The sequence below is a fragment of the Dermacentor andersoni genome, chromosome 10 (genome assembly GCF_023375885.2).
Source record: "Dermacentor andersoni chromosome 10, qqDerAnde1_hic_scaffold, whole genome shotgun sequence".
Lineage (NCBI taxonomy): Eukaryota > Metazoa > Arthropoda > Arachnida > Ixodida > Ixodidae > Dermacentor > Dermacentor andersoni.
In genome coordinates, this window is record NC_092823.1 from 133,826,986 (window position 1) to 133,850,400 (window position 23,415).

At 47.3% G+C, this 23,415-nt stretch overlaps 1 protein-coding gene across 1 annotated transcript in view; it reads right to left on the minus strand.

The window, feature by feature from the left end:
* The window catches only part of betaCOP (coatomer subunit beta), a 41,703-nt gene that overhangs the window by 10,638 nt on the left and 7,650 nt on the right, over window positions 1–23,415 (minus strand). The window contains exons 5-8 of the mRNA XM_050192853.2: window positions 21,859–22,639; window positions 16,880–17,007; window positions 12,791–13,018; window positions 9,234–9,323 (exon numbers count right to left, since the gene is read on the minus strand). Coding sequence (XP_050048810.1) covers window positions 9,234–9,323; window positions 12,791–13,018; window positions 16,880–17,007; window positions 21,859–22,639 — 1,227 coding nt within the window. The remainder of the gene's footprint in view (window positions 1–9,233; window positions 9,324–12,790; window positions 13,019–16,879; window positions 17,008–21,858; window positions 22,640–23,415) is intronic.

Sequence of the window (23,415 nt, forward strand, 5' to 3'; positions counted from 1 at the left end):
GCGTGCGTCGGCGGATGTCGTTATTCGGTGCTTCATGATCGGCGTTTGGCCCACCTTAGTAGACCGAGCGAAACACGCGTGGAATTCGTTCAGAAGTTCCTGCAGTGCGCTCTTTTGGTCGTCCATAAGCTCGGAGCCTACATCGATGTCTCTGAGTGAACCGTCGTCTGTGTCCACTTCAGAAGCAAATCACTCGACAATGTCCGTTGATGGTTCGGCGTAGGCGACGGCAGTGCCACGAAAAATGTGCCGATGCTCAAACGTAAAGTTGGTAACGAGGACCGCTGTCTGGTTACCACGAAGTTCCACAAGGCTTCACGCTACACAAATACCTTGGGACAGCAACATAGAAATGTTGCCTTCTACAATGGCTTCACCGTCTTGTAGCTCGTCGGACTTGACCGGAACCATAACACTTGCACGCGGCGGTATCATGATGCTGTCGTCCGAAACGCGAAGTGCGGATCTGTGTCCAACGGCGTCGGTCTGTGTTGTTGCCCTTTGCGTCGAGAAAGTGATGCTGCGCTCGCAGAGGTCAATAATGGCGCCATATTCCCGGAGAAAGTCCATCCCAAGGATTAAATCGCGGGAACACTCGCGCAGAACCAGACAAGTGGCGAGAAAAGCAGCACCGCGAATTTCTACTCTCGCCGTGTATAAGCCAAGTGGTGTGACGACGTGGCCACCTGCAGTGCGAACTGGTGCCCCGTTCCAGGGCAACGTAACTTTTTTCAGAACCCTCGCCAGTTTGCCACTAAGAATGGAGTAATCGGCGCCGGTATCTACAAGTGCACTCATTTTCCTGCCGTCGATCAACACAGGTATGTCCAGTGAAATCTTGTTGCGGGAACTGGTTCTGGCGTCGTCGTGTTCTCGTTCTGCGGTCGGCACGATACGAGGTCTTCAGCGCGTCGAGTATCAGCGGCCCCGCCTCGGAAGGTCGCTGACGTCAGTTTTCCCGGCGTGGACTTGGTGATCTCCCTTGCGTCGTCCTCGAGGTGGTATCACGAGCAGGGAAATATCGCCGCGGTGATGGTGAGCGTGACTGCCGCTGCGATGTGCCCGGACTGCGCTGCTGCTCGATGAATTCTGCGATGTCGGGAGGCCTCTGGCCAAACCTAGGTCGAGGCAAATCGATAGAAAAACCCCGCAGGCCGAGTCGTCGATAGGGGCACTCCCGATACACATGACCAGCTTCGCCGCAGTGGTAGCACAGCGGTCGTCGGTCAGGTGCTCGCCAAACCTCTGATTTCCTCGCTGGCGTTCGGCGGTCGTCAAAGTACGGTAGCGGAGTTGTCGGAGCGGCTTGCGCCGATTGCAACGCGACTGGCGACGCAACATAAGTAGGTGCGAAAGCTGGGGCGGGGCTCAGTAATGTTTCTGCGTAAGTCTTCCGCCGAGCTCACTTGGCAGAGGTGGCGCTTCACTGCTGCAGGCAGTAAAGCGCCACCTGCCTGCAGCAGGTGGCGCACTGCCGCACTGCGCACTGAAGCGCACTGCAGGCAGTGCTGCAGGCACTGCCTGCAGTGCCTGCTGTACTTCGTTGCGTACGACGCTGGCGAGGGAGCTGACTGACGGTGGCGACGTACCGTGGTGCTTCTGCAGCTCGTTGCGAACCACTGAGCGAATCAGCTCGCAAAGCAAGGCGAGTACCGGCGTAGTGCAGGCGAAATTTACTTGTCGGTTGTACATGTTCGGCCGTTGCTGCAGCGTATTCTCCATTGCGGTGGCTTCGGTGAGGAACTCCGCGACAGTCTTGGGCGTATTCCGAACAAGACCGCCAAAGAGCTGTTCCTTTACGCCTCTCATCAGATGACGCACCTTCTTCTCTTCCGACATGCTCGGATCGGCACGCTGAAAGAGACGAGTCATGTCCTCCACGTACATCGTGACGCTCTCATTGGGCTTTTGGATGCGTGACTGAAGGGCTCGCTCCGCTTTTTCCCGGCGATCGGGGCTGGAGTAAGTCTCCAGTAGCTTGCGCTGGAATTCAGGCCATGATGACGGCACTTTCGCGGTTAACAAACCACGTGCGAGCGCCATCCTGGAGGCTGAAGTAGACGTTCCTGAGTTTGGCGTTGTTGTCCCACTCGTTAAACGCAGCCACGCGCTCGAACTCCGCCAGCCAGTCTTCCACGTCTTCAAATATGTCGCCATGAAAAGCCGTCGGCACTTGGGGGTTCAGCAGCGTTAGGTAAGTCGGCGTCATCCTTTCCGTAGAAGTCGCAGTGGTCGTAGTCATCACTTTATCCTGGAGGTTTCCAAATTCTGGGGCGAGGCCTCGTATTCGCCGGCTTGTACGGTGAACTGGAGTCAACTCCAATTGTGCGAGGTTCTTGCTGCCCAGTGGGGTCTCCTGCATAAGTTGGGTGTACCCAGCACCTCCACCAAATTGTCGCGTATACCCTGCTGAAGTATACACGCTGAATGGGGATGCAGGCGTTTGTAGTTCACGAAACCTAACCGTTGACGCGCGATGCCGAGACGAACCTCGTTCTCTTTCTCTTCAGTCCCCTTGCTGTGCGACACCATGTGGCAATACTATCCAATGGTCATGGTAATATGCAATAAGGTTTTCAAACAGATGCAGTTGCAATCTAACTACATCAGTATTAGAATGCAGAAATGTACATTGCCGAGTGCAGTTTGTCACTGCTTCAGCATACCTCCTAACTTTGCCATTTGTTTAAATCGCTGCTAGAGTACTACAGTCAAACCTCTTAACAAAGAAGTTGGAGAAGGAGCCGAAATTACTTTGCCACATCCATTTTGCCTTTACTGCTATAGTATACAGTTGAATTCCGCTACAATAAAATTGATAAGGGCGCAAAAAATTTCGTTGTTGAAAAAGTTCATTGTTGTGATATTATCAAATACACAGGTGACACATGACTCAGTCATGCAAAAAGCAAGCTTTAATTCCAAAAATCGGTCAGCTTAGCTTGTTCGCGCTTCTTGACAAGCGATAGCACAACATGACTCTTGCATGCCGCCAGGACAGCCATTGTCTCATTGTCGTCCTGGGACCCGATGCAACGCCAGATTGTATCGAATGCGTCCGTGACCTGCAATGTAATCGGCGGTCTGGGTTCACGTTGCGCAGCTGTTTCATGTTTGTCCAACGAAACACAGTCTTCCCGGACGCTCTTCAGAATTTCTTGGTCTGTTAATGCTCCGTGCACCACCATGCATGAGTCGGCTTGGACGTACACGTTGGGATGTACATTGGGAGGCGCATCTCCACTTTCCTGCAGGGCTGCCCACGCAGCTGCGACTTCATCAGACGGTGACCAGTCTCTGTTGCTACCTCTCAGAGTCCAAAGTCTCGGCAGCCTGCGCAGCGAACCCAGCATAGCAGAAACAATTGCAGATTATGGCGCTTCTCATTGTGCACCACAAAGCGGCAATCATTTGGAGCACCATAAAGAGGTCCACCCATGGTAGGCTCGCTTGACGCTCTGGATGATTCCTTGGTCGAGGGGTTGAAAGACAGAGGTGCAGTTCAGTGGGAAAAACTTGGCCTGCACGTTTTCCAGCTCGGCGTCCTCTATGATGTGAGTGGAATAATTGTCTGAATAAATATAAACAAACCTTTGGGCCGGGCCTGCCTATGTCATGGTCGAAGGCACCCACTCTTCGGAAATAGCCCAGGTCATCCGCACCCAAGTGTTAGCCACATAGTTCGAGGGAAGGCTCCGACTTCCTTTGAAGCAGCATAGTTTGGCACTTTTTCCGATGACTAAAGGCGGCAGCTTGTCCAAACTGTCTATATTAGCGCGGTTATTCTCTTCTTACTGTGCTTGCCTCAGTGGCAGTGCAGCCCCTTAAAATCCAGGGACTTGGTGGCCAGCATCTCGTAGAAGAGCTTGGTCTCATCGGCATTATAAATATCCAATGGTGCGTAGTCTTTCAGGATGCCTGCCAGGCTGGCTCACATCCACGCAGTGGCGCTGTCACTATCCGCCAAAGCGGCTTCACTGCACAAAACTTTGCCGATGATGCTGTGGCATGTGGCTGTGGCTTGCATAGCTCCTGTCTCCTGTAATTCGGCTTTGCTGCATGGCTTTACTGCGGCAGTCTGTATGCTTGCAGGGCAGTACGAGAGATGGCGCGAGTGTTGCTCTGCTAACCCCACCTAACGGCAGGGTTACTTGAGTGCAAAAAGGAGAAAGCTCTTCCTCTTTGGCTCGGGGTCGGCAAGCGGAGCGGACGTTCGGCGTGTGCGCCAATCCATGCTTCTGCAAGACCGTCTCGCGAGGCCTTCCCCGGAATGCATGAACACGATCATTCGAATGCGCCACCGTTCGCGTGAATGACCAGGCGTTGGTGTCCAGCATGGGGCAAACATATTCGCTCGTTATCCGGTCGGGGTGAGTCGGATTTGTCGCACACCCATCGCCATGTTTTGTGGATAGCAACTCGGCTAGCAGGCATTAGTCTATGAAAGGTGCAATAAATGCCCTTGTGATTGTTTACACTACTGTGCTGTCGTTCCTTTGTCCCAAGAGCACGGGTGAGAACCTCACATCTGGCACCCAACGTGGGGCTCTTGGGGCATCGGACGATAGTTTTAACAGTTTTGTTTCGTTCGAGACCTTTGTTTGAACCGAAGCGTAGGGCTAGCGTGGATTTTGATCGCTACTGTCAGCGGCGTGCTTTTTTGAGCGAGGTGACGGTGGCTGCATAGTGTGTTTGAACTGTTCAACATGCTAAGCCTTTTTGCAAATGATTTTTTTTTTACGACATTCGTCGGTACGAGAGCCACATGGTCTACATTCTGGGAGAGCGAGGCTTAGCGCCCGCCGAGCATTGGCAAGCCTGAAGCAAGTGAGTACAGAAGCCTCGTGGGTGGTCCGAATTTGTTATGTAAATAGCTTCTTCTATCTCTGACTCTGATAAAGTCGCGGCTCTGGAAGCCGGGTGGCCGGGGGCCACGGGTGCCGCTACGGGCTGACTGGTAATGCGACCTGGCACCGGGCGCTCCGTCACCGTCTGGGACGGTGGGCGCCATCAACTCTGATGTTGTGTGCACCGAGAGGGGTAGGACCACCTAATAGAGTTGATGTCTCCTCGCGGCTGCCTGTTTGGCGCCCATTTTGGGTGTTGTTTTTTGGATGCCGGTTGTTAGGGTAGCGACGCTTTAAGCCCAAGGCTTTATGAAGCTGCCCGTCGCACGCGGAGGGACACAACCTGGTGGACCGTGGCATTGAGGTGTTGCACTTTGCTTCCCTCATTCTAGTTAGCCTAGCACGAATTCAAACTACTCGTTCAACTCAAGGAAGCGAGCTTCGTTCACGTGAACTTAGCATCTGAGTAGCCGCCCGATCTTTTGCTAGCCGAGTTGAACATCGTACTACGTGGGCGATGCGCATGCAGAATTCCTCTCCCTTGCACTACTTTAGTGTTTGCCGAGTGTGTTGAGTGTACGCAGCGTGATTAGAGTCACCCCTGGTTTGCTGCCACCTGCACATCGTCTGCGCTGCTGCCCCGGACTACGATCGAGCCACCCCGGGCAATGGTGATTCTATGGCCAGTTCGGCGCAGCGACTTTAGCGGCCGCCTGCATCCGGCTCACAACCCTCAGCGGTAGAGAAAAGAGCCGGCGATCACCAACAGCTACTGCGGCTCTTACCAGCAGAGCGTGTCGGCGTGAGCGATACTTGCTCGTACCGACCACTGCGTCGCGTTTCCGGAGTCCTGGCCTGGAATCGTGTTAACAAGTCTGCAGAGCTGCTGCTGTGACCAGTGAATGCTAGCGGTGTACCCCAAGGACAATGTCGGCTCGCATGTTATGGACAGTGTGTGGACATTTCCTCAGCGCGGCCACTGTTGCATGTACTACCTTGTTCGCGAAGCACGCGTTGATGTTAGACCGTGTGACATGTTTCGCCAGAATATGTAGTGATATAAGGTTGGGGGGATGCGGGGATGCGCGACTCTCACGCGTCTCCTGATATGTTGCTTTCTCGCATAGCTCCCGTCTTCTGTAATTCGGCTTCACCGCGTGGCTTTACCGCGGCAGTCTGTATGCTCGCAGGGTAGTACGAGAGGTGGTGTGCTGCTCTGCTAATTCCACCTAATGGCGGGGTTACTTGGGCGCAAAAAGGAGAAGGCTATTCCTCTTTGGCTCAGGATCAGCAAGCGGCGCGGACTTCCGGCGTGTGCGCCGATCCATGCTTCTGCGAGACCATCTCGCGAGGCTTTTCCCGGAATGGACGAACACGATTGTTCGAACGCGCCACCGTTCACGTGACCATACGCGCGAACAACCAGGCATTGGTGTCCAGCTTGGGGCGAACATATTTGCTTGTTATCCGGTTGCGGCGAGTCGGACTTTCGCGATTTGTTGCACGCCCATCGGCATGTTTTGTGGATAGCAACTTGGCTAGCAGGCATTAGTCTATGAAAGGTGCAATAAATGCCCTTGTGATTGTTTGCACTACTGTGTTGTCATTCTTTTGTCCCAAGAGCACGGGTGAGAATCCCACAGGCATGACTTGAATCTGTTCAGCAAACCTACGCTGTTCTTAAAGTCGTCTGTTCCAAGCATGCAGGCATAATCCAGCACTTTTTGCCGCACAATATCACCAACAAGGGCGATTTTCTTCGGCCACGTGTCCACGAAACAGGTGTAAACTGCCTCGTCTAAGACCTCGTGCACCGGCTGAGTCACTTTCTTGTGCGTCGCTGATGTCCCTGAAGCTAGAACATTGGCTATAGCATCCTAGCTCTTCAATACAGTAAAAGCTTGTTAATTCAAAATTTCGGATAATTCGAAGTAGCCGCCGCAGTCCGTTTAGGAATGTATTAAAAGCAATATGTAACACATCCTGCTAATTCACACTGAAATCTGCACTGTCACCGATCATTTGAACTCCGCACCATCGTAGATGCGGAGAGTGCTAGTGCGTGGGGGCACGCTGGCGACACTGGCCTCACAGCGCCGGCAGTTGCTTTGCTTTTTCCATCTGCAGCCCTTTGTTTAGGCCTGACTGGAGATAGACGCATTTGCACTTGGCCAGGCATGGACAACACCTCTGTTGCAGGTCGCTTTTCTCCCATGAGGTTCTGTACAAAGCTCAAACCGATAAAATTGTCGCCGTGCACTGTATGCTGTATATGCGAGCGACAGCGTGCGAGGGTGAGCCAGCGCACACAGCTCAATCTCGCATGCGCGAGCGAGGAAGGCGGGGTGGATGCACGCCCTCTCCTGTCATGCACGAGGCACGAGGGTGAGGCGGAGGGAGGGGAGACGATCTTCTCCGGCGGCTGCTGCTTACGGTGCGGCCATGTGGGCGTCGTATCTTGAAAGCGATCTGCAACGTGGCCAAAGTGCGCGCCCACATGGGTCTCATCTTCAAAGCAATCTGCAATGTTTGCAGAGTGCGCGTAGTGCCAGTAGCTTCGTATGCGATGTGCTTTCTACGTTTCGTTTCGCGTTGAAGCGAGCGCTGTACGAAGGTCAATTTGCTTGCTGCTACTGCGCCGATTCCTCACTCCAGCATTTTTCAGCGAGTTTCCGCGGTCATCAAGCGAGATGTGTTATGTTTACCTGTGCGTGCGTGACACCGTACTTGTTAATTTAGTAAGCGAATGTTCACAAGTTTGTACGGCCGATAAAACTACTATCCTTACTTCGTATAGCTATCTACTAATTTGCTATTGCAATTGATGCTTCACTTTTCGGGCGAAACTGTGACATTTCCCCGTGCCAGTCGGCGCGACGAATGCGCGGATGGAGCAAGAGCCATCTCGACGTCGGACCACGTTGGCAGTGTCCGGTAAGTTGGCTGCGCCAGTGCTTGGAAGTATAGATGTTCCCGCCAACGTGACGTAGAGTGTGTGCGCTCATGCTCATGCCACGTCGGAATGTGTATGCACCTTAACCGAGCGATTTTTTTTTACTTTCATTAGTTCGAATTTTGTATAATTCGAATTTTTGTAGCATCCCCGCAGAATTCGAATTAGCGAGCTTTTACTCTATTGTCAAAGAGAGCTGGCCAGAATTCCAAATTCTTCCGCAATTACTGATTTTTCCTTTCCAGCTTCAGCCTGGGTGATAACTCGAGCCTTCTGTTCTAGTGACAGAAACTTGCATTTCTTTGTCAAGTGCGACATGCTTCAGCTGACGATCCAACAGCTTCGAGACAAAATGACCAAATGGCGTGCAATCGTTCGTTGTCAAGCGTGTGTTACCCAAACGCCCTGTCACACTCTAACGAGATTTGACCTCACAACCACTACTTCGTATAGTAATTGGTGTTGTACACCGGAGACATTTTCACAAAACTGTAAAAAATGAATAATTACTATAAAAACAAAATTATTGCATGTATGTTATTTGTATGCTCACCATTTTCCTAACCAATATGACTCAAGATGTTTCCTTGGAGCTCGGACGCTCCTCCATAAGAGCACGCTGCATTGCCATCACCAAAGCAGCATGGCGGCTGTCTGTTTTGTTTATGTCGCGTCATGGCCAGAGCAGCTGCAATTTGTGTTTTTGCTATCAAGGTCGATGGTTTGTCAAGGCATGAAAAAACTGTTTTAGGAGTTTTGATGAGCTACAGTTTAAATAATTCTGCTCACGTCTGCTCCATAAGAACTTCGCTGAAGTGAAAATCTGTCTGCGAAGTATTTTGTTTTGGAGGGCATTTCGATGCATGTTCTACAAGACATTGATGAGGAATGAAAAAAAATCTTCGTTGTGGCAAAAATTTCGTTGAAGTGAACTTCGCTGTGCCGGGATTCAACTGATGCCATAGCATTTTATCATAGTATCATCAATACTGTTGCCACCCATGGATGCTGACACATCCATACTTTGCTGTGCCAGGATTCAGCTGATGCCATAGTATCTTATTATAGTATCGTCAATACTGTCGCCGCCCATGGAAGCCGACGCATCCAGCATTAGTCGCACTATATCTCGCACGCATACAATCGAGAATGTACAATACTATTCGCGATGTGCATGCAATCGGATCAGACATGCCCGATTCCCAAGAGAAGCAGTGACAACATTCAAGAAGCTTCAGATATTGTAGGTGCTCATGCCTTGCAATGAGTAGCAAATTGCTAACAGTGATAACCCAGTGAAAGCAAACACCAGCTAAACCCGAAACAATGACATGTAGCAGTATTATTATACCAGCACATGAGCAGTTATACTGTCACCAAGGCTATTCTTATATTCGTGTCTGTGTCAAGTGAAGTCGTAAAGTAAGACCCACCTCTGTGCCAGCCAGACTTCCTTTAGCAGCCAGCTGCCCGAAGCTAATTGGGTCGTCTGCATGGACTGTGATGCCCTTGGCTTGCTTGGCCTTTGAGGGAATAAGACAGAAGGACAAGTCAGTGCTTGAATTTCAAGGCTTTTAACATAATACAGGTATTTCCAGGATTTGTGTCTCTATATTTTTTTAATTTTGCAAAGTGAAAGAAAAGAAATACACGTATTGCTGAAATGTCAATTTACCATGTCTGCAGAGATGTCAAGTAGCGTCATCAAATTGAGTTTCATAAAATCACGACAGAAAATGCACTGAGTAGGCTGAAATGTTGATTTCTTCAAAAAAGGTTCAGCTATCTTTCCTTAATGTGGGTGTTCAGCACTTATGGTAAAATACACCTGGATTCACTGCTTCTTTAGTTACATTGTGGCCACCAACATAGTTAAGCTAACTATATAAAAAGTTAATTATGCAAAACATTGTTTACTGTGTATGTGCCACTAACTCTTCTCAACGTTCTACCATATTTACTCGAATCTAACGAGCATTTTTGAAATTATAAAATGGGTCCTAAAATTGTGTGTGTGTTAGAGTCGAGTAGACCACATATCTGCATTACCATATTGCCATCTATTTCAATATGGCCACCTCACACGTGCTTCGAGCCTAGCTGCCATAGCTTCCTCCATGTGCTGTAGTGCACATGGAGGAAGCTACGTGCGTGTGCTTAGGTTAGTCTACAGTCTGCCTTCTGTGTCCACTGTTTTCTGTGTCTTCTCTATCAGCGTGGAAGTGCCGACTGCGAAGACATGCCGAGTTCATCATGATGTCACATTTAAAAGGAAAGTTATCATGTGAGTGGAGACGGACAGAAATCAGGCTGCATCACGGGCGTACGGAGTTCCCGAAACTTGCGTGCCGGACTGGCGCAAACAGAAGGAGAGGCGTTCTACTCCGGCGGCTGCTGCATATGGCACGGTCGCATGGATGCTATTTTGAAAGCGAGCTGCGATGAGTACAGAATCTAGGAGCACAGAGGGCTCTAAGCTTTGTGTGCACTGTGTACCTGACGCTTAGTTTACGTTGAAGCGGCAACGCGAAGGTCTAATCGCTCACTGCTGCTGCCATGCTTCCTCACTCCAGTGTTTTGACAGCGAGTTTCCGCAGTCATACAGTGAGATGTGTTCATGTTTGCTTGTGCGCGCGTGGCACCATGCTGGTTAATTTAGTTAGTAAGCGGATGTTAACAAGTTTATACGGCCAATAAAACTGCTATCCTTATTTCGTATAGCTGTCTACTAATGTGTTAACACAATTGATGCTTCGCCTTTCGAGCGAAACTGCAAATTTTTTTATTTATCGCAACTTTAGCACATTGGGAGTAAATCTTTGTTTTTACAAATGAGAGAACATTGCACTTCTGTATGGAGGCATGAGGTATGCGGTACTGTAAAGGTCTTCTTTTTCATTTGGTCATGGAAAACAGGTGCGCATTACAATCAAGGGCACGTTAGAATAGAGTAAATGCGGTAACAGCTGTAATCACCATGGGTGACTTGCTTATGTATTTTCAAGTGACGAGAACAATTGTACTGAAGCACATGGCAGAGAAATTAATCTAAATGTTGCTGTTTAAAAACTTGACGCGGAAAATTTCCTTAAACCAAGCTAACAAGTAATCGTAAAGATGTGCCAGGACAAAACAGAAACCCCATGTATACAGTCAAAACTTTCATTAATTCCAACCCAAATGAGACCAAGAAAAGTGAACTAGTTGTCCAGCGTGTCCAATTAAAGAAGATGCAGAACAAACGTGAAAACACACTGCTGATTCATTTGTCAGTAGTTGCCCGATGCTAACACACACCCAAAATCACACCCATGCTAACTTTCTATGTGTCAAAAGTAGAAAACTAATGTAAAAATGACATTAAAGCTCCTAAACAAAGCAGAAATTTATTGCATATGCGATGTTTTAGCAAGAAAAATTGGCAAGGGAAATATGCGTTGAACAATGGTGACCGATTTCCTAAATTTAGCTTGCCAATTATGATTTCGTGTCCGATAGCACCGCGCGGGTAATTTTCGGCCCAATTTTCTTTAAAAGAAACAAAAAAGGCACACATTAGAATAGAATAAGCACTGTAGTCGAACACTGTGAGCTATGGTTATTGCTTTAACATCTTCCTAGGGCAGGCTCAAAAATAGATGGTTTTGAAAGGGAGATGATGTATGTTCAATGCATTGACTGTCCCCCGTAGAGTTTCTCACTATAACACCTAGACGGAAACCTGGCGCCACCGTCTATGGGAGCTTCCTAAGGGGCGCTGGGCCATTGTGGGAATGACGGTATAGGTGTGTGAGGCTTGTGTTGGCTGGTGTTGCAAGAGGCTTCGTATAAAACGTGGATATGGCTACACAAATTACGCATTCTTAAAGTAAGATCTTCATAAAATGTGTTCATTCACGCATATTTCATCTTCCAGTGAAGTTTACTCCCCTACAATGCATAACCAAGCGAAGAAAAGCAAGAACAGAGGACAAACTGTTCCAAAGCGAGCACGAATCTTGTCGTCTGTCCTCCAACTTTAGCGGCCCGCAGATACTTTCTATGTTTCATATAATTGTACATGCAATAACAAGTTCTTATAGTTACACAAAACATGTATTTGTGTAATAAAATTAAAACACCTTTTTACGTGCTGTTTTAGTAGAAAATTAATCATTGTGACAGACGGAACGGTGCTCGCCTGGCTCTCCGAGAACAATGCCAATCCGAAGTCGCAATATACCGGCATTCCCATGCATACCACAGCGCAGCAACGCCAAATTTCCCTCTAGGTAATATGGTGAGAAACTCTATGCTCTCCCCTAAGCTCCGCCAAGACAGATGCTGCTCCTAAAGGAGTCGCTACTGGGGCCACCATAAGAGTCAGGAGTTGCATGCCGACTGGTAAAGTGCGAATTATCTGGTGAAGGCTAATTTTAGGATCGAAATAACAAAAGTTTGGGCCCATAGAAATGCGTGTGCACTGGCTGGGACCTTTCGTCGGGATTGAAATAACCAATAAATCAAACAGAGCCAAATTACACAAATATACTGTATTACTGAATGTTGGCAGCCCCCACAGACAAAAATGGCAGATTTACTCCGAGAGGAAGCTTTAGCTCCAAGCCAACTCTGCTTTCCCTATTCAAATACATGTGAATGAAACATAGAAGTTCTCTCATGGCCTCCGCGATTTCCAGCATACCATGAATGCCCCTAGTCTCAGAGACCGTGTTGAGGAGCAATGCCAGTTTTCAACCCTCTGGGCTCTGGATCATTTCCAGCAAGCAGTAAGATTATTTGTTTCAGTCGTGATTTGCAAAAACATATTTTTGCTTGCTTTTTGTGACACCTCCACTTGTATTTAAAACATAAAATTTTGAGCAGGAGCTGCTCTATATCTACACAACATTCTCATGCGGTCCAAACTTTTGTTGCAACTTGCCCTTAAGTAAAGTGTGCATCCAACTACTCCACTGCTAAATGGAAAAGCACCCTCCCCACTGGTCACCTTCTGTGTCTCGGCTTCTTCCTCAGCCTTGGCGGCCAGCATAGCAGACAGGGCCTGGCGACACTCGTGGCCAAACACAGATCGCAGCGTCGGCGATCGGTCAGACAGCATCTTCAGACAGAGGCAGATGCGGTCTGCGTCATCGTCGTTTATCGCCTTCGAGGGCAGCCCCGAACGACCCAGGTGCAGCACCGATGTCATCACCAGCATGCACTCTGCAACAAAGGCCTGCCCACAAAAAGCCCACACTATTAGGGTTCTCAAGATTGGCGCACAAACACAGCCCAACCTATGAAGCTTTGTTGAAATTAATTCTGGGGTATTACGAGCCAAAACCACAATCCAATTATGAGGCATTGCCGCAGTGGCTGACTCCACATTGATTTTGACCACCTGGAGTTCTTAAGTGCACACTTGAACTTAAGTACATAGGCGCCTTCGCATTTTGCCCACATCAAAATGCAGCCGCTGTAGCCGGGACTGAACCCGTGACCTCGAACTCAGCAGGGCACTGCCATAGCCACTAGGCTATTGCAGAGGGCTGTCAAGCTTGGTACATGGAGCACACTGCGATCTGACCTGGCCGCACCTAATGAAATCAGAACTAGTCAATTTATAAAAAAATAAATAAACTACATGCAATACAAAGTGCTAGTACAAAAAATAATGTGAACGTATGGTACAGTACAAGAGACAATACAACAAGAGTACTGCACTACACTTCATAAAGTGACCCAATGACTGCTGAAATCTTGAGAGACTTCATTAAACCAATGATAGTGCTCTAAAGATTAGCCCATCAAAGTGCAATGGCACTCAAGAGCCCCAACCCATTTTTTGCTTTTCAAAGATACCATATATAAACACATGCATTGTGTACAGGATGCTGCAGTGATCACCCGTAGAAAATAAAGGTCTTGTAGAATTGTAGAAGTTCTTGCTTTAGCAGCAGCATGTTCATTGCAGATTAGCATACAGATGCTGCTTATATAGGAAGTTTTCAAGCCCAGAGTGGCTTAGGGGCCTTTTTTAAAGCTCATGGGCCTTATGAAATGCAGGCAGTGTTTTACAATGGGACAAGGGATAACAACAGACTTGAGAACTGACTAGCAACCATAAAGTTTACTTGAAGTGAAATCTTTCACCATGGATAAGCACTGGGATTGCTCATCAGTAGTTGTGTCTTGTCCCATTCCAAAGCACCGTTTGTTTGCCTAAGTATGCATCAACCAGCCCAAATGAGCACTCTTCTCCTACATATAATTTCTGTACGTATAATATAACCAACATCAGTTTTTCAGCACTGAAGAGGTCAAAGCATTCTTGCTCGCAGAGCAGCCATGCACATGCACTGCCATTTGCTGTCTATGTCCTGGATCCCAGGATTTCTTCGTGGCGTTAAGTTGACATAAAGCTATCATCATCAATGGCTCATACCCTCAAATGCAATGGTTCATACCCCCGTAAGACGGAGACTACAAGCACTCAGCAAGTGAAGTGAACAGCGCATATAGTCTTTGGAATCACACGTGCACCATACAGAAAACAGCATACATTTCAATAAAGAACAAGCTCAAAACAAGCATCCGAACCCATAATTGATGATAAGACACTCCTGCACCTACATGCAATATGAAGAACCTAGTGCTCCTCGTATATGTTTCCTGGTAAAGATTACTGTTGCAAAAGCTGCCGCAGCGATGGCAGCTTGCCTGTGGCATAAGAAGCACGGAGTGACATAACTACACTTTCATACGTAAAACAATAACCCGCCTAGCAACTGAATTGTGTTGTCACAGTGCTGTGGGAAGGCCATGTATAGTAAGGTCTCCTGAAGAGTAGCGTGCATAAAAGGCATGGCGAATTTCTCTTCTCTCTGGTCCACTCTTTGTAGGTGCACAAAGTAGCGGCGCAAGCCGAGTCGCAGGCTATCGAAACGTCTCCGGTTAATAATTTGGTGAAGTGCACGTGGATGGTGCCACGCGAATAATTTCAAATTACGTAGCAATGGGTAATCATTCTAGTTGTCTACGGCTTCGATGTTCAGCCACCTTCACAGCATGGACTGGAGACAATTTTGTTAGCATTCACTGCCAACCATTTAGCTGCCAACGTAGAAATCTATTAGTCAAACCTGTTTACAGTCAAACCTCAATATATTGAACAGTGCACTTATCGCGAAATTGTTCGACATCGCTAGAATTTGATATATAAGATAGCGTAAAAATGTGTAAAGAACTTGTACAATTCAATAAATGAACCAATCATGGAACAGTAAATACTCACTTGAAGCTTTACACAAAGTATTTATTTCTTTGGCTGAAAGTACTGCAGCAGTGTAGCTTGCTTCTTATTGGCAACCGCATGCTTAACCATGGTGTCCTCAACATAGTTTAAACGTTTCACAAGTGATAGGCCGGTGCCTTCTATTGTGCCGCAGTAGTGGCGTAGGAGGGCCAAAGCAGCTACAGCCTCAGTTGAAGTAGGGAGCGGGGCAACATCAGCGCTTGCGGGTTCAACTTTGGCAGCGTCTTCATTTGCTCACTTCTTCCACTGCGATTTCCCCATTCGTCAATCGAAGCATTTTGAAACACTGTCAATAACAAAGCACTCAGTATCACCTAAGTGGCGTCTGCCATGGAGTCTATGAGCAAGCCCAGTGAATGCGTGCGGTCGTGTTTTTGTGGAAGCAATCTGCAATTCCTCATGAGGCGTGGCAGGCGCAGAGTGCGGCACCGAGGAGGAGTCAATGCGGCAAATGCAATGTGTCGGTGACTTTGTTGAACTAGCCAAGCAGCCGCGAGCATACGCCGCTACGCTCAAATTGCGCCCTCGGTGCAATCGATGTGTACAGCAGTTGGGAACACCCATTGGGCCACTGCTATCTTTGAGGGCGTTGGGGGAGAGCTGGCCGCCTGTCAACAGAGCACACGTGGTCTGGGGTGGTGGAGTTCGATATATCCATTTTACGTCCGACAACGATCGAAATAAAAAATAAAAAATGCATATGATTTTCCTGGTGATATAGAAAGTGTTCGATATACGCGCTAACTCGATTTAACCGTGTTCAATGTATTGAGGGTTGACTGTATATAAAAAAAAAGTGCCACCAAGCTTAATATTTCACGTATTTTCGTATGTTTTCAGCAATTTGTCAATAAGAACCACATGACTGTTTAGGGACCTTTTTTTTTTAATTACAGCAGTTACATCACTAGGAAAGACTCTCTTTGCTATCATGTGAACAATCTAAAGTAATGAGCATGCATGCCCACTAACAAATGAGCACAAACCTGTGTGTGTAGTGCTAGCCAATTGCTACGTGGTATTTTTTCCATTAGGCTTCTGGCCCAGCTTGGCTTCATGAGCACCCTAAGTACAGAAAATCCACCAATGGCTTTCACTGTGATAAAGGAAACTGCTTTTGTTCTGTCTTTTTTTTCTTCCTCTATGGAAAGTGCGGCAGTGCAACACACAGGAAAGATAACTTAAGGGGCAATTAAGTGCTGTGCGGGCTTCAGTCTATATGGTGTCGATGCGATTTTCCTTAGAAGTAGCTACGTGTTTTGCTATGTTTTCCCTCTGAAAAGTTCATAATGCTCAGAAATTTCTGATATTGTAATCAAATCTGACTGTATTCTCTCTCTTTGATCACAAACTGTAAGCTACTGTTGGAAAAACTTTCATGCTTTCAGATGTTGTTCAAAGAAGATGAAGTCGCTAAGAAAAGGTTAAATGGATATTATGCAGTCATGTTGTGGCCTTGTATGCCTACATCATGACTACACCCTGATTTCATATTCTCAACAACACTGAGCTGTTTGATGGAAGGAGCCCTCCATCAAACAATCTGAAAACTGCATTTAGTACCTTAAGTTGCGCAGAAACACATTCAGCAAAACTTACACTGATGTTTAGAGTATGCAGAACTGTTTGCAACTGTGGCTCCCACCTCTTGTAGTAATTCACACTATCATTTCCACTGCTAATTGGCCCTAACGTCTGATGCTGACTGAGTACTCCAGCAACAATGCCCACAGGAGAAGTGCACACCCAAGTTTTCTTCAATGCAATGGGGCCCACACTCACATTTTGTTTGCGCAGCTCCTTGACAAGGCTGAGGTAGCGGACAGCAAGCTTGGTCAGGTCGGATGCCATGGCTGCCCCGACAAAGAATTCCCCTTCCATGAGGTAGCCTCGCAGCGGTGGGCATGACGCTGCACAATTGGACCATGGCAATTGATTAATTTGATCAACTGCATGACACAATGACTGCCTGCCTAAATGAGTAATCGACAGACTGCCTGCATGACTAACTTATGGCATTTAAGGGGAAGCGTTAGCTCGGGGCCAACTCCAATTTCCCTATTCAAATACGTAAAAAGCAGAAATTCTCTCATGAGACAATCATTGGATTCATTTGAATGGACTTTGTTGTGTTCAAGAAAGTCAAATTATAGCAACCACAGCAAGCAGAATTTTGATTAATGGACTACATACTTTTTACAAAACGTGCCAGAAATATGTTAAAGAAAAAAATTGAAGCACAATGTTTCCAAATCCATAACCTTGCACCAAAAACATATTGCAGTTCCGCAAAATGCATCTGTTAGAGCAACTACAGTGAGAAAATATATATGAGTTTGCAGCTTATAAAAAGTTGTTATAGTCCTTAGAAGAGTTTTCCAAAAGTCCGAATCACAAATCTGTGGAGTACTTCAGAGCGATTTATAATACATCAATTTTGTCTGCTTTAGATGCATTAATGGGTGCAGTTTACAGAATTGCAATATCATTATATTATACTGAGTTAGAGTTGAAAACTTGGCACTACTTGAAACTAGATTCCAACATTCTTTTTTTTTTTTTTGCAGCAGACATCATTCAATTTGATGCAGCTAATGCCAAGCAAAACAATTTATTCGTTCCCATGTATTCAGAGAGAAGCTCCCAAGCTAACACTTCCTTTTAATCGGACTTGATAAAAAAACAGTCCGCAGATAGCATAAGCTGCTGTGAACATCTCAGCCAAATTTTGCAGTTGTGTGCAGCGCATGGAGCTCGCAAGCAAAGCACGAAGTCACCTTTTTCTCAAACACACTCTTTTCAACCAAAGCCTTGTCCTGACTCTTTTCCAGCTGCTATATTTTGTCATATAGCAGATACCCACATGCAGCTGCTATTGGCCAATAGATGACACCAATCAAGAAGGGTGTTTGGATCAGTGCTCTTCTCCTACTGTTACTGTGTGTGCATATTTACTGCTGCCATTTTTTCGATTAAGATTACCTACTTCTGGGAGAAGCTGACTATCATCTGCTCACACTCAGCCACGGCTGCCCATGTAGGAATTTAACTTTGGCAGTCCTGCTTATCGGTGTCATAGCTATTGGGTCTCGCTAATTTTGATTAGTTTTGAGCACTAGCCTTGGGCCATGTGGAACTTAAGGTTAGACCACACATATGCTTGGCAGCACACTCACTCTTGGCTGCTCCTGGCTAGATGCCTTGGCAGACATTGCTTCGCGGTGAGCTATTGACAGTGCTTAAACATCTGCAAATTGAATGTGGCTGCTATCCATTGGTCAAGCTGCTGCAGGGCAAAGCTGATCCGCACCATGTAGCATGGCCAGACAACAGCACATGTGCACGCACTCCAGCACTGTCGCGCACAAAGCAAATGCTGCACATATGCACTACAGTTGTATGCAGCTGTGGCCTGCTACATAACACAGATACCACGGGTGCCACGGGGTGCAGTGAAGAGCTCACTCGCAGAGGACAACTGCATTTGGCGCGTTGTTGGCCGAAAAATTGAAAACAGTGGTGTCCACGTGAGCATTCAAAATCAAATTTGAACTACATGCCACTATAACGTTTAGTAGGCAGAGCGTTGTGGGCACGCCTCACTCTGCCATGGCCTTTGCAGAGGAAGGCATTGAAGAAGGAGCGGGAGCACTGCTAAGGGTATCATAGGTGACCTTCGATAGCTAATAGCTCCGCTTCTGCTGCACGCATTGAAGTACTTTTTGCTGGAAAGTATTTCTGAAACAGTCTAGTTTAACTTCACATGCGTGTCTCGACTTCAATAAAAAGTGCTTGAGTGCCCCTTAAAGGGACACCGAAAAGAAACAATGAATCAGTTTAGGCAGATAAAGCATTCATGAATACTTGTTTAGCGCAATACAACGGACACAAGAAAGGCGACAGGACAAGGCCTTGTCCTGTCGCCTTTCATGTGTTCGTTGTATTGCGCTAAGCAAGTATTCATGGATCCGCACCAACTAGCCCGCCAACGCATTGTGCTGAGATAAAGCATTCTTTTAAAAACATATGTTCATTATTTCGTGGCAACAAGTTGGTGACTAGAAAATAAAATGAAGGTAAGCATTTTAGTCCTTAATTTAGTGCGAAAACTCCCTAACTGGTCTGCCCATATGACATTCATAAATTTCAGTGTTTTTTTTTCTGCATTCAGTCTTACATTCTTTTAAATAACAATGGCACTGTATTTCTAGGGATCAAATTTCGGCAGCAGAACCAATCTCATAATGACTGTCGATGGTAATGCGGTTAGTATTGAATCAATATAGCCACACAATGTACTGCCACTGTCGAAACGAGTTATGTATAAGACGTACTGCAGCAGGACTCCTCTTTCATGCTTCCCTATGAACACTTGGTGCTATCTAGCGCCACCACCGCAAAGCTTGGGGTGGCATACAAAGGCATGGTGCACCAGTGCGTGTGAACACTGAGAAATGTGTCTTGCGACAACCGGGCTCCTCTCTCACGCTTCTTTTTAACACGCTGTGCCATCCAGTGGTGCTGCCAAAAGTGCGCGCGTGGCCACCAAGACGAGAAGCGTGGTGCGCCGCTGAGAATTGTTTTCTTGCTTGCCACACGCACAGTGGCACATACTCAGTGACCCAAGTTGGCGAGACATTCATTGAAGGGCGGCACATACTTAGCGCACTCTTGGCACAGCTCACTTAAGTGTTGGTGGGATGGGCGTTCAATGAAAATACCCAGTGCATTTGTTGCACGGCCTGCTGATGCATCGGGCTGCTGTACTTGAACTCGTGCAATGTGGGTTCGATTCTGCTCAGCATCGTAGAAATTTAAGGGATCTTTTTCATCACTGTAGAGTGGCATACTTGCCAGTGGCACATACCTAGTTACCCAAGTTGGCGTCAAAGACGTTTACTGAAGAGTGGCACACATTTACTGGCACGCACCCAGTGACCCAAGTTGGCGCTGAAGGGGTTCGTCGGACACCAGCACAGACCCAGTCCCGTATGACTCAGTGACCCAAGTTGGTCTGATGGTTGGTTTCAAACCGTTACTTCCACGCACCAGTCCAACGTGCTACGCATTCCACCACTGACTCCTCGTTGACCCAAGTAGGCAGGGAAACGGTTAGATACAAACATACATAGCCTCTGGAAAGTGTGTGAAGTATCCTAAAAATGCTAACACATTAAAAACATTAACTAGGCCCGATCAGACAGTGTAAAAATCGTCATGGCAAGCTGGTGCAGAAATTTCAAGGCAGCATAGCCACACCTGTCTTTTGTTCTTGCGTGTTTTCTGGCTTATCAAGCCTCCTCTCGTGGTCTTCTCATGGTAAGTGTGGTGTTTTTGGTATGTAGTGGTAGGAGTACAGTTTACTAATATTGTGCAAATATTGTTCTCTTTAGCGTCCCTTTAAGCTCTACCATAGCCAATATTTTTGAATGCCAGCCTAATTATTCCACAATGCATAGGGGCATGCGGTCCACTGTGGTGGCACCATATTCCCAGTCATGTTAATCCTGTTGTTGCTAGAGCATCGGCAACCTTAGCGGGGTGATCCTGTCACGCCATGCCAGCTCATGCCTGCTCCTTACCTTCTGCATGATGTGCGATGATGTGATGAAAGATAGTTGGCGTGACCCTAACGCATTTCGATGGGGCGAAATGCGATAACACCAGTGTACTTAGATTTAGGTGCACGTTAAAGAGCCCCAGGTGGTCCAAATTTCCTGAGTCCCCCTCTATGGCGTGCCTCATAATTAGATCGTGGTTTTGGCATGTAAAACTCCATAATTTAATTTTTTTAACCCTGACAATGCCCTCAAACTGTGACCAACTACTGGGAAACTGGTGCCCTCTGAGTGACTCTCAGTTTTTGCTTCACTGGGCTGGCAGTGAAAAATATACAGGAGGCTATAGTTCTATCAAGGTTGCTTTGACATTATATACTAGTCATTTATAACCAATTTAGCCCAGGTCAAATTTTTACACAGCTGGTCTTTAAGCTGAGCTTTTTGAGAAGACAGATTATCACGATACATCTACTTTTGCCAAAGCAAGTCTGTTACACAGGCATGTGGATTAGCTTCTTGCTGTATTGCATAATGTTAGCTTAGCAACAGCCAAGCGACGTATTTACCAATGTGCAGCAGTCCAGCATCACTGTTTCAGTCCCGTCGCCCTTCCTTTAAAATACTCTACGCATGACGCACACACAATAACTGTAGCATTAACATGACGGACACAAGAAAGGTGATGGGACAAACACTGTCATTTGTTATCAAATTCATTTCAGCAGAGACTATGACAGATTCCTGTACTGCATGTAGAAATGATAAACTGCCATTAAATTGGCGCATTATCCTTTGTACATGCATTTATATTGCTGTCTTCTTTCCTGATGTTAACCAGGTGCAAGTGTAGCGTACATTCTGTCATCTTTCTTGAGGCCATTATGTTAACGCTACTGTTACTGCTTTAAGTATAAACCAACTAGCCCGAAAATCTGTTAATCTACACAGATGTGCCAGCAGACAGGTTTAGAGACTGACAGATATGAAATCGCAAAGGTCTTTTGCAAGGGACTGTCGAAACGAGATAGAGTACGAAGAGGAGAGGGACATAAAGAATTAAGAATGCATATAAGAAATGCACTATAAGATATGGATCTTACATGACCACAGTAGCACCGGCAGAAGCAGAAGCAGGCATGCATAGAGATACTGTGTAATTCTTGAAACCATCTTTTAATGTGACAAGATGTGTGCACATACCTTGGGTGGTGGTTGTAGGTGCAGTGCTGAAGGCACTCTGGGTAGCATAGGTGCCATCAGCTGTCACCAGCCGCTGCGAACCACCCGTGGTTGGTGGAGCTGCCTGGGACGGTTCTGAAGCAGAGGCATCAGGTGTTGACTTGCGGAGCTCTGACTCCACAAGTGGGAGCTCTCCCAATGCCTGCCGCACTTCATCGAGACAGGCGCGGATGTCGTCAACACTCGCACAATACTCGCCCAGGAGCCAGAGTGCGCCACGGTGGATACGCGACGATTTGATGGAGCTAAACACCTCGAGCAGCCTTGCCACCACCAGGGGCCGCAGCTGCTCAAAGCGCTGCACGGCTTCGCGCACGAACGCAAGCACATCGGCTGCTGCCTGTTCATTGTTATCTGACAGAAACTCCATGAGCACGGGAATGACAGTAGGGGCGGCATCAGGGAAACGGACACAGCAAGAGTGCAGGGTTCGTACAAGGAGCTGCCGGTAACGACCAGTGTCCTCGTGCTCGGCTGTGTTGTGCGTCTTAGTAACTTCCTTTCGCAGCACCAGCACCATCTCTTCAACATTTCGTGATGAGACAAGGTCCAGGGCCAAGGCAAGCGTCTTGCGGCGAACTTCCAGATCAGAGGCAGCGAGAACCCTGAGTACGTCCATGGCCAGCTCCTGCAGGATGCGCTCCTGCGTCTCTCGTAGCGCTATCAGCCGGTCCAGCACAATCAGCTTGACATTGTTGTCACTCTCCTTAACAATCAGTTCAATGTAGCAGGTAGCTGCTGCCTGCACAGAGCATCAACGACATACGTCACGCACTTACAGAATCAGGTCTAATATTTCTCACAGCTGCCCACTGGGCTACGAGGGACATCACAGTTGAGAGGATTCTGATTAATTTTGACAAAATTGATCTGTCTATAACACACTTCTTGCATTCTGCCCCAACTAGAATGTGACCACTGTAGCCAGGCACGAAACGCTAGCCATCACTCTCAGCAGCAGATCACATCAGGATTGTTTTCTGCTCAAGAGAAAAAAAAGGGTGCTGCTGCATCTGTTTTACATTCATTTTGCATAACTTTAACCACATGGATCATCAAAGTGATGACCAATATATAACTAAGCTGCCTTCCATCTCTGGAAAGCTTCAATTCAATTTATGTTCAGCAACTAGGGGAGGACTCAGCAGCAATAATGTTCACTACAGTGAAGACGAGTGGTTGTCTAAAGGAACAGCCCTTGAAACTGGCTTGAGTGAAGCTCCTAAAGGGTTCCTCAACAGGCAATTTTATTATAGAGCACAGCTTTTAGGCGGCTGTTACTGGGTTGAGCATTGGCATCTCTTGGTGTAACCACGGGAACATGTTCATGCCACTGCTCGTGAGCTCGTCATCGTTTTCTTCCACAGCCGTCTCCGATGCCAGTGATCATGCCAGCATTCCCACATTGCCCCTCCCTCTGTGAAGGTGCTGACGACACTGCCCCACTGCCAATCGGTGCAGTGATTTCAGTCTCAAATTGTTTGCCTCAATATATCATGAAATAAGAACACGCATCGA